The sequence below is a fragment of the Bufo gargarizans genome, chromosome 1, assembly GCF_014858855.1.
Source record: "Bufo gargarizans isolate SCDJY-AF-19 chromosome 1, ASM1485885v1, whole genome shotgun sequence".
In the NCBI taxonomy this organism is placed as follows: Eukaryota; Metazoa; Chordata; class Amphibia; order Anura; family Bufonidae; genus Bufo; species Bufo gargarizans.
The window spans coordinates 212417049-212430477 of record NC_058080.1 but is presented as its reverse complement, the minus strand read 5'-3'; the positions used below and the strand labels follow the sequence as shown (position 1 = coordinate 212430477).

The 13429-nt window shown below is 42.2% G+C and overlaps 1 protein-coding gene across 1 annotated transcript in view; it reads left to right on the top strand.

The window, feature by feature from the left end:
- The window catches only part of MYOZ2 (myozenin 2), a 114537-nt gene extending 102248 nt beyond the window's left edge, over nt 1–12289 (top strand). The window contains exons 5-6 of the mRNA XM_044301198.1: nt 5593–5776; nt 11807–12289. Coding sequence (XP_044157133.1) covers nt 5593–5776; nt 11807–12041 — 419 coding nt within the window. The 3' untranslated portion in view covers nt 12042–12289. The remainder of the gene's footprint in view (nt 1–5592; nt 5777–11806) is intronic.
- The last annotated feature ends 1140 nt before the right edge of the window (nt 12290–13429 follow it).

Genomic DNA, 13429 nt, shown 5'->3' with positions numbered 1-13429 from the left:
ACCTTCTGAGTTTTGGACCTGCCCCTGGTTTTAGCTTACAAATACTGAGCAAATACTGATGCAAAATACTGACCAAATACTGACCATGTAAAAGAGGCCTTAATCTGGAAACTCCAAAATGTATACAATGTGTCTTCAAGCACCAAACACTTCCAGGTCAACCAGATAATTCAAGCATTATTCCTGCAACACCTCGTACATGTGTAGCACACAGTCAAATGAATGTAGCAAATTTATCATCACAGGAGGAGCTTTTAAAGGGGTTTTCCAAGAGTAAAAGATTGATGACCTATCCTCAGGATAGTAGTTCATCAATATCAGATCAGCACCTGGGATGATCAGCTGTTTGCGGAGGCTGGTGTTCCCCTGTGAGCACCAAAGCCTCTTCCTAGGCCACTGACGTCATGTTCATTGATCACATTGGCTATGTGCAGCTCAGTTGCCGTTCAAATATATGGACCTGGGCTGCAATACCAGGCACAGCCACTATTCAATGTATGGCGCTGTGCTTGGCATTCTGTGAGGAGGCTCCAGCGCTCAGCCTCTTCAAACAGCTGATCGGCTGCGGTCCTGGATGTAGGATCCCCACCAATCAGATATTGATGACTTATGCTCAGGAAACCCCTTTTAATCTCTTAAGAAAACCATTGTGTCCGACAACTGAAAATGTTACAAAGTCACACCTGAAAAATGAAAAATGACAGCATTTTCTATACCAGATGCAATTATTAAGATCTCTATATATACAGTACTGTGTATGAGAACTCCATGAAATACATAATTGACACCTATAAGGCCTCAGGCACACGACCGTGCCGTTTATTGCGGTCCGCAAACCGCGGATCCACAAAAAACGGAAGCCTCCCGTGTTGCCTTCTGCAATTTGCGGACCAGAACGGGCGCTGGCAATATAAATCCCTATTCTTGTCCGCAAAGCGCGGACAAGAATAGGACATGTTATATTTTTTTAACGGGGCCGTGGAACGAAGCCACGGATGCGGACAGCACACGGAGTGCTGTCGGCATCTTTTGCGGCCCCATTGAAGTGAATGGGTCCGCATCCGAGCCGCCAAAAAAAGGCGGCTCGGATGCGGACCCAAACAACGGCCGTGTGCATGAGGCCTAAATGTGTAGTCAGTCAGGCCCCAATGATTTTGTTTTTCTCAGGAAAGTCTGGCATGTGAAAAACTCTGCTAATATTCTCTTAATGAAGTCCTTAATTAAGTAGACAAAGTAGCTTTTCTTAAAAAAAAAAGCATCTTAGTTTCTTTTATAGAGAGCCTCCCTGCATGAAGAATTCCAAATATTCGCAGCCTCACCCGGAAAATCACGAGCAGCTCCCGTAGTTTTACAAGATAAAGTATTAGGCTCCATTCACACGTCCGCAATCTGTTTTGCGGAAACACGGAGCCACGGATCCGCAAAACACGGAAAGCGGCAATGTGCGTTCCGCATTTTGCGGACCGCACATTGCCGGCACTAATAGAATATGCCTGTTCTTGTCCGCAATTGCGGACAAGAATAGGACATGTTCTATTTTTTTGCGGAAACGGAAGCACGGATGCGGAAGTGCAGATCCGCAAATGTGGATGCGGACAGCACATTCCGGCCCCATTGAAAATGAATGGGTCTGCACCCGTTCCGCAAAATTGCGGAACGGATGCGGATCCATTTTGCGGACGTGTGAATGGACCCTTATGAAGTGTTACCATCATGTTCTTTGCACATTGTGGCTTTACTACCCCTCCCTTGATTTCCATTCACTGCTGTTGAGTAAAAATGCTATATCCTTTCCAGATATGCAGCATTCCGGCCAAAGGGCTGAATCCATTATACTCGGTGTCTAGGCACTATTGTCTGGAAAATAATACTCTTTTTGTTATCTACCTTATCTTGGACATGCTGATAACAGAACTCAGATAAAGGATCGTTGGCTTCAGCTAGTCTTTGCTGCGTAGATCTGAAAGTGCAATTATCAGCTACCTACCTCCTACTCTTACTTACTCCAGTACCAATATTGGAATTACACTTAGGCCTCCTGCACATGACCGTATTTGTTTTGTGATCTGCAAAATATGGATGCGGTCCGTGCGCATACCGCAATTTTCGCGGGATCCACTGTAAAAAAAAAGAAGCACAAAATGGACAAGAATAGGACAGATTCCATAATTCACAATCATCAGTTAGTGTGGCCTGGCCGCAATAAACACATTAAAGTCAAAGGATCCATGTGCTGTCCATGTAGAACACGGATAGCACCTCTGTGATTCACTGACATGTAAAAGCAGCCTAAGGCTAGGTCTACACGACGACATTTGTCGCGCAACATTTTGTTGCACTAATGTCGCGCGACAATTTTTATAATGGCAGTCTATGGTGTCGCACTGCAACATGCGACATGCTGCGACTGCGACGCGACAGTCGCAGAAAATCCATTTGAGATGGATTTTCTGCGACTGTCGCGTCGCAGTCGCAGCATGTCGCATGTTGCAGTGCGACACCATAGACTGCCATTATAAAAATTGTCGCGCGACATTAGTGCAACAAAATGTTGCGCGACAAATGTTGCGCCCTATTTGTCGCGCGACTTTTTGTCGCGCAACAAATGTCGTCGTGTAGACCTAGCCTAAGGGTATATTAAGAAGATGAAAAATGGCCATTATAACAGATTAAATGGATAGACTGTCAGTTTTTTAGGGCCATTCTGAATCAGTGTGTAATCCAAATCTCTGGCTGTTTATATACTTTTAATTGCCATTTTTCATCAGTTTTTAACGGTCATTAAAAAAAATCATAAGCTTTTTTTTTTAAAACCCAACCCTTCAGTGACTAAGTACACATAATGCCCTGGATAGTGCCCCCTGAACATTTAATGGCCCTCATTGGGGCCCCCAGTATAAAGAATGGCCCCATAGTGCCCTCATTATAAAGAATAGTCCCTATAGTATCTCCTAGTATAAAGAATGGTACCCATAGTGCCACCCAATATAAAGAATAGTCCCTATAGTATCTCCTAGTATAAAGAATGGACCTCATAGTGCCACCCAGTATAACTAATGCCCCCTTTTGTGCCACTAGTATGAGTAATGGCCCCAGTAGCCTCAGTATATATAAGTTAGCCCTATTTGGGCCGTGGCCGTGAGTAATTATAGTACCGAGCCAACCCCTCCCTTCCTCCCCCTCAGCACAACCCTTCACCCACCCACCCGGTAGTGCCAACAATTGGAAAAAAAAAATTACCATTATCAAATGAGGGAACACTTGCTCTGCACTGGAGGCAGCAGGACCTGATTTTCCCAGCATGATCATGTGACATCACCACGCAGGGAGCATCAGGCCCTGCTGCCTCCATTACAAAATGAGTGTTCCCTTGTGTGTAAGTGGATAAGGTATATATATATTTTTAACCCCTGAAAGGCCCTTTTTTAACATAGTGTACTCTTTTTTGACAGCCGTTAGACAGGTGCACTCCTGTCTAAAAGGCCGTTAAAAATGGCCCAATTGATTTCCTTTTTTCTCCCCATTCTCCCTCCACTATGTATGACTCACCTAGTCATGCCACCCTTCTGCCCAATTACGACTGGTCTGTGGCTGACATTATTCTTCCTCCAACAAAATTTCCAGCTAACATTACACATTACAGCATAAAGTGTTCCCCTGGAATCCAGCAGACTCAGACTCCTCCGTGAGGGTTGACTCATCACTTCTAAGAAAGTATTTCCACTGTTGAGTCCAATGCTTTACACTACAGCCAGTGCTTGGCGTTGTACATGATCCCATTCCCAATCCGTCATGCATCTGAACACTTCTTGTGCTGTCAGTTCATCCATGTGGAATTTCCTAGTCCAGGGATGTCAAACTCGTGACCCTCCAGCTGTTGTAAAACTATAACTTCCATCATGCACAGGCAGCCTACAGCTATCAGGGCATGCCGAGTGTTCCAGGTTTGCAACAACTGGAGGGCCATGAGTTTGACATCCCTGTCCTAGTCTACTTCTGTGATCGAGTGTTGCTAGTGATGGGTGTGACTGAAATAGCTGAAACCACTAATTACATGAGACGTCAACATAAATTTGGGCATATAAGGAAAATGTATCAATTGCTGTTGTTTTTGTGTCAAAATTAAGTCTGTCTTTGCTTTGTGTGCCTACACCAAATTTATAAAATGGCACACAGTAATAATATATTTGGAGTGAGTGCAATGTGGTTTACACCTATATGTGTCAGGCCCCTTTCACACGGGCGAGTTTTCCGCGCGGGTGGAATGCGTGAGGTGAACGCATGGCACCCGCTCTGAATCCGGACCCATTCATTTCTATGGGGCTGTGCACATAAGGGGTGATTTTCACACATTACTTGTGCGTTGCGTGAAAATCGCAGCATGCTCTATATTGTGTTTTTCACCCAACGCAAGCATCCGCAAGCAAGTGCGGATGCGGTGTGATTTTCACGCAGGGTTGCTAGGAGACGATCGGGATGGGGACCCGATCTTTATTATTTTCCCTTAAAACATGGTTATAAGGGAAAATAATAGTATTCTTAATACAGAATGCAAAGTAAATTAGGGATGGAGGGGTTAAAAAAATAATAAAAAATTAAACTCACCTCCTCCACTTGTTCGTGCAGCCCGGCTTGTCTGCTTTCTTCTTCTTTGAGGACCTGGGAGAAAAGGACCTTTGGTGACGTCACTGCGCTCATCACATGGTCCATCACCATGGTGATGGATCATGTGATGGACCATGGGATGAGCGCAGTGACGTCACCCAAGGTCCTTTTCTCCCAGGTCTTCAAAGAAGAAGAAAGAAGACAAGCCGGGCTGCGTGAACAAGTGGATGAGGTGAGTTTTTTTAACCCCTCTAGCTCTAAGACATTGACAAATTTGAAAATTGGCGAGGATCACGAAATGTCACAAATATAGACTAAATGTCGCTGAAAACGCCACAATCAGCATCATGTGAGACATTTTTAAGCCACAAAATTGACGTATCTGACTTGATAAATGTCCCCCACAGTGTCTACCTAAATTATTTATGATTATCCACGGCAGGGTGTCTAAGGCTGGGGCTATATGGTGACATAAAAGTAGTGCTGCATGACATCTAAGGATGCCTTCACACACGACAGATATTCTGGCAGAAAATTTGGTGACTGAAAATGTTCCGTTCACCTTAATAGAGCCTGCAGAACTCCACGTGCTCGCTGCCCCATTAAAATGAATGGAACTAATTTTCAGCCACTGAATTTTCTGCCACAAAATCTGGCGCGTGTGAAGGCATCCTAATGATTGTCAATGGTGTTGCAATGCAACACACAACATGCTGCAATGTGCCATGTGACATAATTACGATCTGCTGCCGGCTAACCACTGTACAGCATGGGTATGAGCGACGGTATAGCGATCGCTCCTCCCCATGTTGCTAAGGAGATCATTGCCTGTAATAGCAGTGGTCTCCTTTGCAAGCGAGCAGGCGATTGCCAGGAGGGAACGCTTCCTCCCTGAAAAACGTCTGTGTGATCGGGGTGTCTAATACACCCTTAACTGAACACTAGAACTTAATGTCATTGTTAATTGTGTCCCTATTACTTACCCAGGATACACAGGTCCACTTAAAGAAATTCCTCCAGAAAAATTCAACGAGACTGCGGTTCCTAAGTATTATATGTCTCCTTGGCAAGAGGCAATTGTGAATGAACCAGATCTGGTAGAGGCTCTATATCCTAAAATGCCCACACCGGAGAACAAAGTGGAGGCTCCAGACTACAGAAGCTTCAACAGGTAAATATACCAAACACATTCACTCCGTATACCCAGATACTGTATGGCTGACGGACTTCAGCAAGAATCAACTCCAATTTTTCCTAAAATATTTAGACCCCCAACTTTTTAAGGTCCTAATACACACATCCCTGCTTTGGAGCCAGATGCTACCTGTGTATGCCAATGATTCTACACAGAGATAGAATTGCGTCATGATCCAACATATATTACTTAGCCTCTCTGAGGCATATGATGTCCCTTGAAGTGGACCCCAAGAGTACACAGTGTATATTGCAAAACGGGAATCAGGAGGCTTATAATCCCTATGTCGGGGAGGTGGAGTGAGCAAGATGCCTGTGGTCTTACTTATCTCAAGGTGTATAAATTCCAGTATCTCATGAAACCAGTTTACAACAATGCATCAGGGTGGACTAGCACTACAGTCTGAAGTCCAGGATAGGAGAGAGATTTCTGATGTGTTTAGGCTACAGAGGATTAAAAGGGCTCGCCACTGGAAGTGATAGCTATGGCATGTATTTACTTCCTAATCAATGGGGATCTGACTACCTAGACAACCACCAGGCCTCAGAATGAAGGGGCCACAGCGCTTCATTACCCCTCACAGTTTTTCCCTGTTCAGCCAAGCTCCAATTTACCTGCTGTCTTTGGAATAGCATCACAGCCAGGTCAGGTCATAATCTTAAGGCGATGACATATTAGGAATAACCCTTTAACTACACTGATACACGGAAACAAACTCTCTATTGCAGCTAGACTGGGATCTCATGTTCATCCTCTGAATGCAAACAGGATTGTTTTCATTCACTGCTGGCAGAGATCATGACAGTGGTGTGGATCTAACGTAAAAAATTCTTCAACAGTCCTATAACTTTTCATAATTTAATAATTAAAGGGGTTGGCCGCTTTCTGGCTACTTGTTACCAATGTGTATGGAAGATGACTATATGATCCTTACTAATATAGCCTTTGGAGAAATTCTGTGCCATTTGCTGTACTTCATAGGCCATGCCCCATTGTTAGGCAAATCTTCTGTGCTGTCCACATAGATGTCCTGTCCATAAGATGGCCGCTGATGGAGGGTCATGTGACCAGAAACATCACTCAGCCTCCCCCCTTCAGACACATTGCACCTGCAGTAGACTCGCAGCAGTAAAGTGCAGAGGCAGGTGTAGTATATTTGAATGGAGGAGGCATCACATGGAGGTGATTTGCCTAGTCACATGACCCACCATCAGCAGCCATTTTATGGACAGGACCTTCCTGTGGCCAGCACAAAAGTCTTGGCAAAACAAGGCGGCACACCTCATGAAATATTGAAAATGGCCCAGAATTTCTACAAATGCTATATTTGTAAGTGCCATATAATTATCTTACAAACACATTGGTCATGAGTAATCATAAAGTGGCAACCCCTTAAAATGTTATGTTGAGGGAAAATCCCTTTTAATTCTTATTAGGAGTATTATTGTTGACATTAATAATTACAGTAAATCTGTTGCATGTATACATGTATGATTTATGTAGAAGATAGCAAAATTATAAAGAGTTGTGAGCCCCAGTGGGAGACAGTGAGTGATGACAATGTCCACGTTCTTCCTCCTGTCCTCGAGCACCTTTACTCCTGAGCCGTCCAGAAGGAATGTAAGGATGACTACAGTTACTGCTGATACCTGCCCTATAGTAATGCTCTTTCAATAAATTCTTCTCATCATTTCAAGTGTTAACCGTTATGTGACAATGTAAATTAGCAGAAATCTATGTATCGTTTTCTTATATGTGAGAATTATCTGAGGATAACAAGGTCTTATGAACAGCTTTTGGAAATAATTATTGGATGCTGTGATTTCACTTTCAGACTGACTCATGGAGAGGAGTGAATATCTGGCAAGAGAAATATAAAATAGGAAATATTAGCGCAGAACTTAATAGCAACATTAAGTTTAAAGGATTTTCACTTTTGCCATATTTCTTCTCATAATGGAGAAGTTACACTATTTCCATATAAAGTATATATAGAACCATAATAATACTGTAGGGTTATGTGTGTGATATGGGATTTCCTGATGCTTAGTGAATTTAAAAGGGAAGCTATTCTAATGTTGCACTGTTTCAGTCTTTATTCCTTCATTCATGATATTCAGCTTGCAACCTGTTCCTAGCTTCAGGAACTTCTCACATGAACATGTCTGTCCCTAACAGTAAGATATTCTGCATAAGAGTTATGTGTCCAGGATGCTGTTACCTTCACTAGCTCTCATGTATCGGCACAGCTTCATTCCTGGGCTGCTTCCTTCTTCTACCTCCTGAGGGATCTCCTCTCCTTTGTACTGGCAGCCATTGATGCTGAGTCGGTTTTCCTCCATATCGACACTCTAAGGCTAATTTTTACACTACTGCTTTGAGATCCAGCAGGCTGTTCTGGCAGGGAACAGCCTGCCGGATCTCTCGGCATTCCGGCATTGCCAGAAGCTACCGCCTTGAGTTCTGGCCCTATTAACTATAATGGGGACCAGCAGAGATCCAGCCGCAACCCAGCAAATATGTTGAGAATTGGCTGGACTAAAACCGCTGTGTGCCTCAGGTAGCATCCAGCAGTGGCAGATCCAGACATCTCCAGCAGGCTGCTCCCTGCCAGAACAGCCTGCCTGAGATGTCTAACGCTAGTGTAAAACTAGCCTAACACAGTGCAGCCAGTGTGATTTCCCCTTCCTGAATAATTTGATGCTCCTCTCCCTCCATACATTCTCTCCTGCTGTGTCCAAAATCCTCTCCATCCCTGCTGGTATCTCTAACACTGAGAGAAGGGCGAGGGAGAAAGATAAAACTGATTAAGGCAGGAGCAGTGGGCTGTTGTATCTACAGTATGTGAGAAGAAGCAGCACCAGCTATATGAAGGAGTTATACAGACTCTACAGCATTCAATTGGTATGAAATATCTAATTAAAACTACTTACAAAGTTGCTTAATTTTGCAGTTAGGAACCAAATTTTTCTCTGCTATTCTCTGCTGCAAATGCGTGAAATTGTTGACAGCTAATTCATACATTTTCTGAAGGAATGCAGTACACATGATGACACATTGATGTCTGAATGTTTTGAGGCAGTTCTGAGGAAAGATGCAGAATTGTTGTTTTATGAGGAATACAAGTATTTTTAAAGAAGACATGTCAGGAGACCCGACAGGATCATTCTAATTAGTTTTTAGTTCTTAAATTTACTTCAGAAAAAACGGTTGTTTTGCACAGTTTTATATCAAAACTGTATGGAAATTTAATAGCTGTGTACTTTCATCATTAATGTGCTATGTTCCAGCAGAAAAAGATCTATGATGATTCTAGATTTAAATTATATATTGATGTACCTTGTACATATTAGGGAAAACATTTGAAGTACCACTCTTCAGAAGTGCACATCTCCATTTAACTCCATTGCAAATCTTCCGTTTATCATTGCACTCTACCTGTTTTATCTGGGAACCCTTTACATGTCAGAGCCTTGACTCACTGAAGGATACTCAAGCCTGATGGTGGTCTGAGGCTTTACGAGGTGATCCAACTAAGACAACCCATTTCTTGTTTTGGCGACCCAAAGGTGAACTGATTTCTGATAGGTTACCTGGGCTCCCAGCAGTCATTCATTAGTGTCAGGGAAAGCTGCAGGTCTGGTAGGGTGGTATGAGGAGCCATGTAATATAAGGTCCCGTCCCGTCCTTCAGTGTTGGAGTACTTTGGGAAAAGGAGATCCCGGCCAAGGCACATACATTCCTATATGTTTTTTGTGCCACCTCTTTCATGTTTGTGTAGAAGATGATGTCTTCTGTGTTATTCAGTATTCCTCAGTGTAAAGAATTGCAGAGGGATAATTAATAACATTGATCTTATTCTTCACTCACTCTAGATGCCATATTTATTTGATTATATGACCTTAACCTCTAATTGCATAATTTTTTGTGTGTTTTCCTGTAAGTTAAGGCAAAGCAAAAAATGATTTGTCTCCTGCCAAATTGATTACACATCAGCTCGTCCGTAATGATGACAGTCTTCTTAGGAATAGGGATCATTATTGAATTGTGCCTATTGTTCTTTAAACCTGTGTCAAAAGGCAGATGCCAAACATAAATGTCCTTATTACTAGAAGGAAATACAAAAAAGCTAGAAATATTGTCAGAATAACAGACAAAATGTCATGTATCGGGTAAGATATATGAGTGTTGGCTTCCATTTCTGATGCTGCATTTTATATAGCCAACATAAGGCCTTCCTATTTGGTATAATTTTGCAAATATGACTTACGGTAGTTTTTTTACTTTTCTCATAGGAAATAATAGAGGTGATGACAGTAGAGGAAAATTGCTAATTTAATATAATATCTCCCTGTGCCTGATTTCTGGGGTAAAAAAAAGGCACAAACCTCATGCTTGCAACTTTTGAGACACAACGGGAGAAAATACTCTCACAATATTAGACCCCTCACCATTTTTCTGAAAGGGGGCGTGTCACAAAACGCGCCGGTCTTGATAAATCTCCCCCTTAGTCTTTGTTCAGAGCTCCTTATTTTTCTTCTGTTGGAGGTATATGTCAGGTGTTTTTTCTCACTGTATTCAACCGATGAATTCCTCTCATCTCTGCCATTTTATAGGCATACAGAAGTTTACATCAGTTATTGACTCCCTTTTAAAGAAGTCATACCCTTTACAGGAAAGGGTAGCAATCTGTGGTTTTCTGTACAATAAAAAGTATACTTATGCATACAGGCCCAGAATATGCCAACAGGACCCTCTGATGGTATACATTGGCTCCTTGGGGGCCTGAGGACACAGTCAGAGCCTCCCTGGAGCATATTCGGACTGTAAAGAAAAATACGTCTGAACAGAGCCTTATTCATATGCCGGTTTTCAAGGAGTCCGCTCTGCTTTACAGTATTTTTATTATCCAGTTGTAATCAGAATTTGGTAAGTGGATTATATAATTTTATTTTCCACTTTTACTGCACATCCCACTCTTATTATCTCAGTCACAACGCTAATATCAATCTCAGATGAAATATGTGAAAAGTGATAAAATGGGCGGATGGCATTCCTCTGCTGCTAAGACTGAAGGGGATTTTCCACCAAAGTATATTGTGGCACAGCACTAGGCTATGCTATAACTTCTAGAATGGTAGTAGTCCAACTGCCGGTACTCTCATCATAACTAGAAGAAGGGTCTGCAGCAGTGAAGCAAACATGTTACTTAAAGGGGTTATTCCATAATTAATGAAAAAATGAAAATCACATATCATATAGTACATAACAGTCTATTTCTAACAAAGCGAGAACCAGCCCTGTACCTCACATGGATCCATTGATCTCCTCATTCATTGCTCTACTTGCACTATTTCAAGCTGGCAGCTCAGCAAGTGTTCACTTTCTTAGAGGGTATGTCCTTTCCACTGCAGATGGTGACAGTTGAAGAATCGAACTGAACATGTGCTTCCATCTCAGTGAGCAGGACAGAGAAATTAGAAAATGAGGAAACAGCAGGTGGCGCTATACAGATAGATTTTATTGAATAACCCAGATGCTATAATACAATTTTAATTACATACAGTTACAAATGTATTCAGGTCCAGGGGCTGGTTTGAAAAATATAAAATATTTTTCATGTGACAACCCCTTTAAGTAGAAACATTGCACTGTATACATATGTAACTTAGCACCATTCACCTGAATATAAATAAGTTCAAATCCTTAATTTTAGGGATTGGTGGAGGTAGCAAAGGTCAGACGCCAATAATTGGCAGTGGTAGAATATAGAGATCTGAAAAAAATCTCCTTTAGGCTACTTTCACACATGTGCTCTCCCTTTCCGCTATTGAGATCTGTCATAGGATCTCAATAGTGGAGGAAAACGCTTCAGTTTTGTCTCCATTCATTGTCAATGGGGATAAAAATGAGTGGACTGCGCCAGAAGTGCTTCTCGATTTTAATAAGTGTCTCTTGCTATTAAAATGCATTTATTCATATCGATTTTTGCTGTTTTCTTACCAGGGCGGCAACTCCATTTGGAGGATTTGAAAAAGCATCTAAGATGATCACTTTCAAGATCCCAGAATTTGACTTGCTCTCGATGAACAACCTTACATTTGACATGTCTATAGACCCCATAAGGGCAAGAAAGTCTTTTAACAGAGCACCTCAAGGATGGACATCAGAAAACCCCCATATTATAGTCTCTTCTGACATCCTCTTCAATCCTGATGTCCCAGAATCGGATGATCTATAAATCTTCTAAGTGAAATCTAAAGCCCCGTTTTCTCACCTCATGTACAGTAGTTTAGTTATGGATTCCATGATGTTTCTGATTTACATTTTGTAACCTGGATTACCTGCTTTTCAGAATGTATCATGTTTTATTTTTGTAACTGGAATGTTCACATTATTTCAGTGCTAGAATGACAAGCCATGGTCTCAGCTCAATCCCTGCTTGTTAAAATGCAATTAATAAACCACAACAGTGAGTTAACTACTGCATATCATTCCAGTCTATCATTTAATAGTAAATCATTACCACGCTGTGAGTTGATGAAGCCCTGGGGATTTTGGCATGCACGCCAAGCTACGAATAATAGCAATAGCCTTCAACCCATTGGTTAGATGATTTTATTTCAGTTGTTTTTTATTTGACTTATTTTGAGGAAACCTAGACATTTAGGAACACTGTAAAATATCAGACCAGTTTTCCCCAAAACACAGCTTGTATCATCATCAGCACTTGCAATCCGGTGAAGAACAACCCTTTCAGAATCGAATCTTGTCTACCCCCAACAACAAGTTGTTATCACCAAAAGCAACGTCTAACCAGGTATTTCCCCGTGGAAGGAATGAAGGGGTCAAGAACACCAGAGTAAGAAGCTCTCTTGCATCCCTCCATTCTGGATCAAAGTGGGGCCAAGCAGAGAATCACCTTCTAAGACATCAATATGCACTTAGAGAGCACCTAAACCAAGGTCGTCTTCATGATACAACTCCTTAAACAAAACTGACCAAGCTTAAAGGAGTTTTCCAAGCTCCTGATATTGATGACCTTTCCTCAGGATAGATCATTAGTATCCGAACAGTGATGGGGCACACCCCATACCCCCCACCGATCAGCTGTTGCCTCCAGCACAGGAACTAGCTCTTGAATGAAGAATGAAGAAAAGCTCCGCTCAAAGTGTGGTGGCCATGCCGGGTTACTGCAACTCAGCTCCAATTCACCCTAACATGAGATTAGCTTCAGGAACCTAGCCTGGCCACTACACGTTGAATGGAGCTCCATTTAAGTGCTAGATCCTACACTGTAGGGAACAGCTGATCGGTGGTTGGATATTAATGACCTATCTGGGATATTAATGACCCAGTTCATCAATATCAAGAGCTTGGAAAGCCCCTTTAATGAGTACTATTCAAAGATATATTGCATAAATATTGCATAAATAATACAATCCAACAGAAAAAATGGCATGGTGTTAAACAGGTAGGAAGTGCTCAAACCCATATGCAGTTGTGCATGTGTATACAGGGGAGCAAATCCTGCACTTGTAGCCCATTGCTAATGGTAATCCCCAGCAAAAATACATACAGTGGAGGATGCCCGCAGCGGACCACAAGTACCACAATAGAAATCCTACA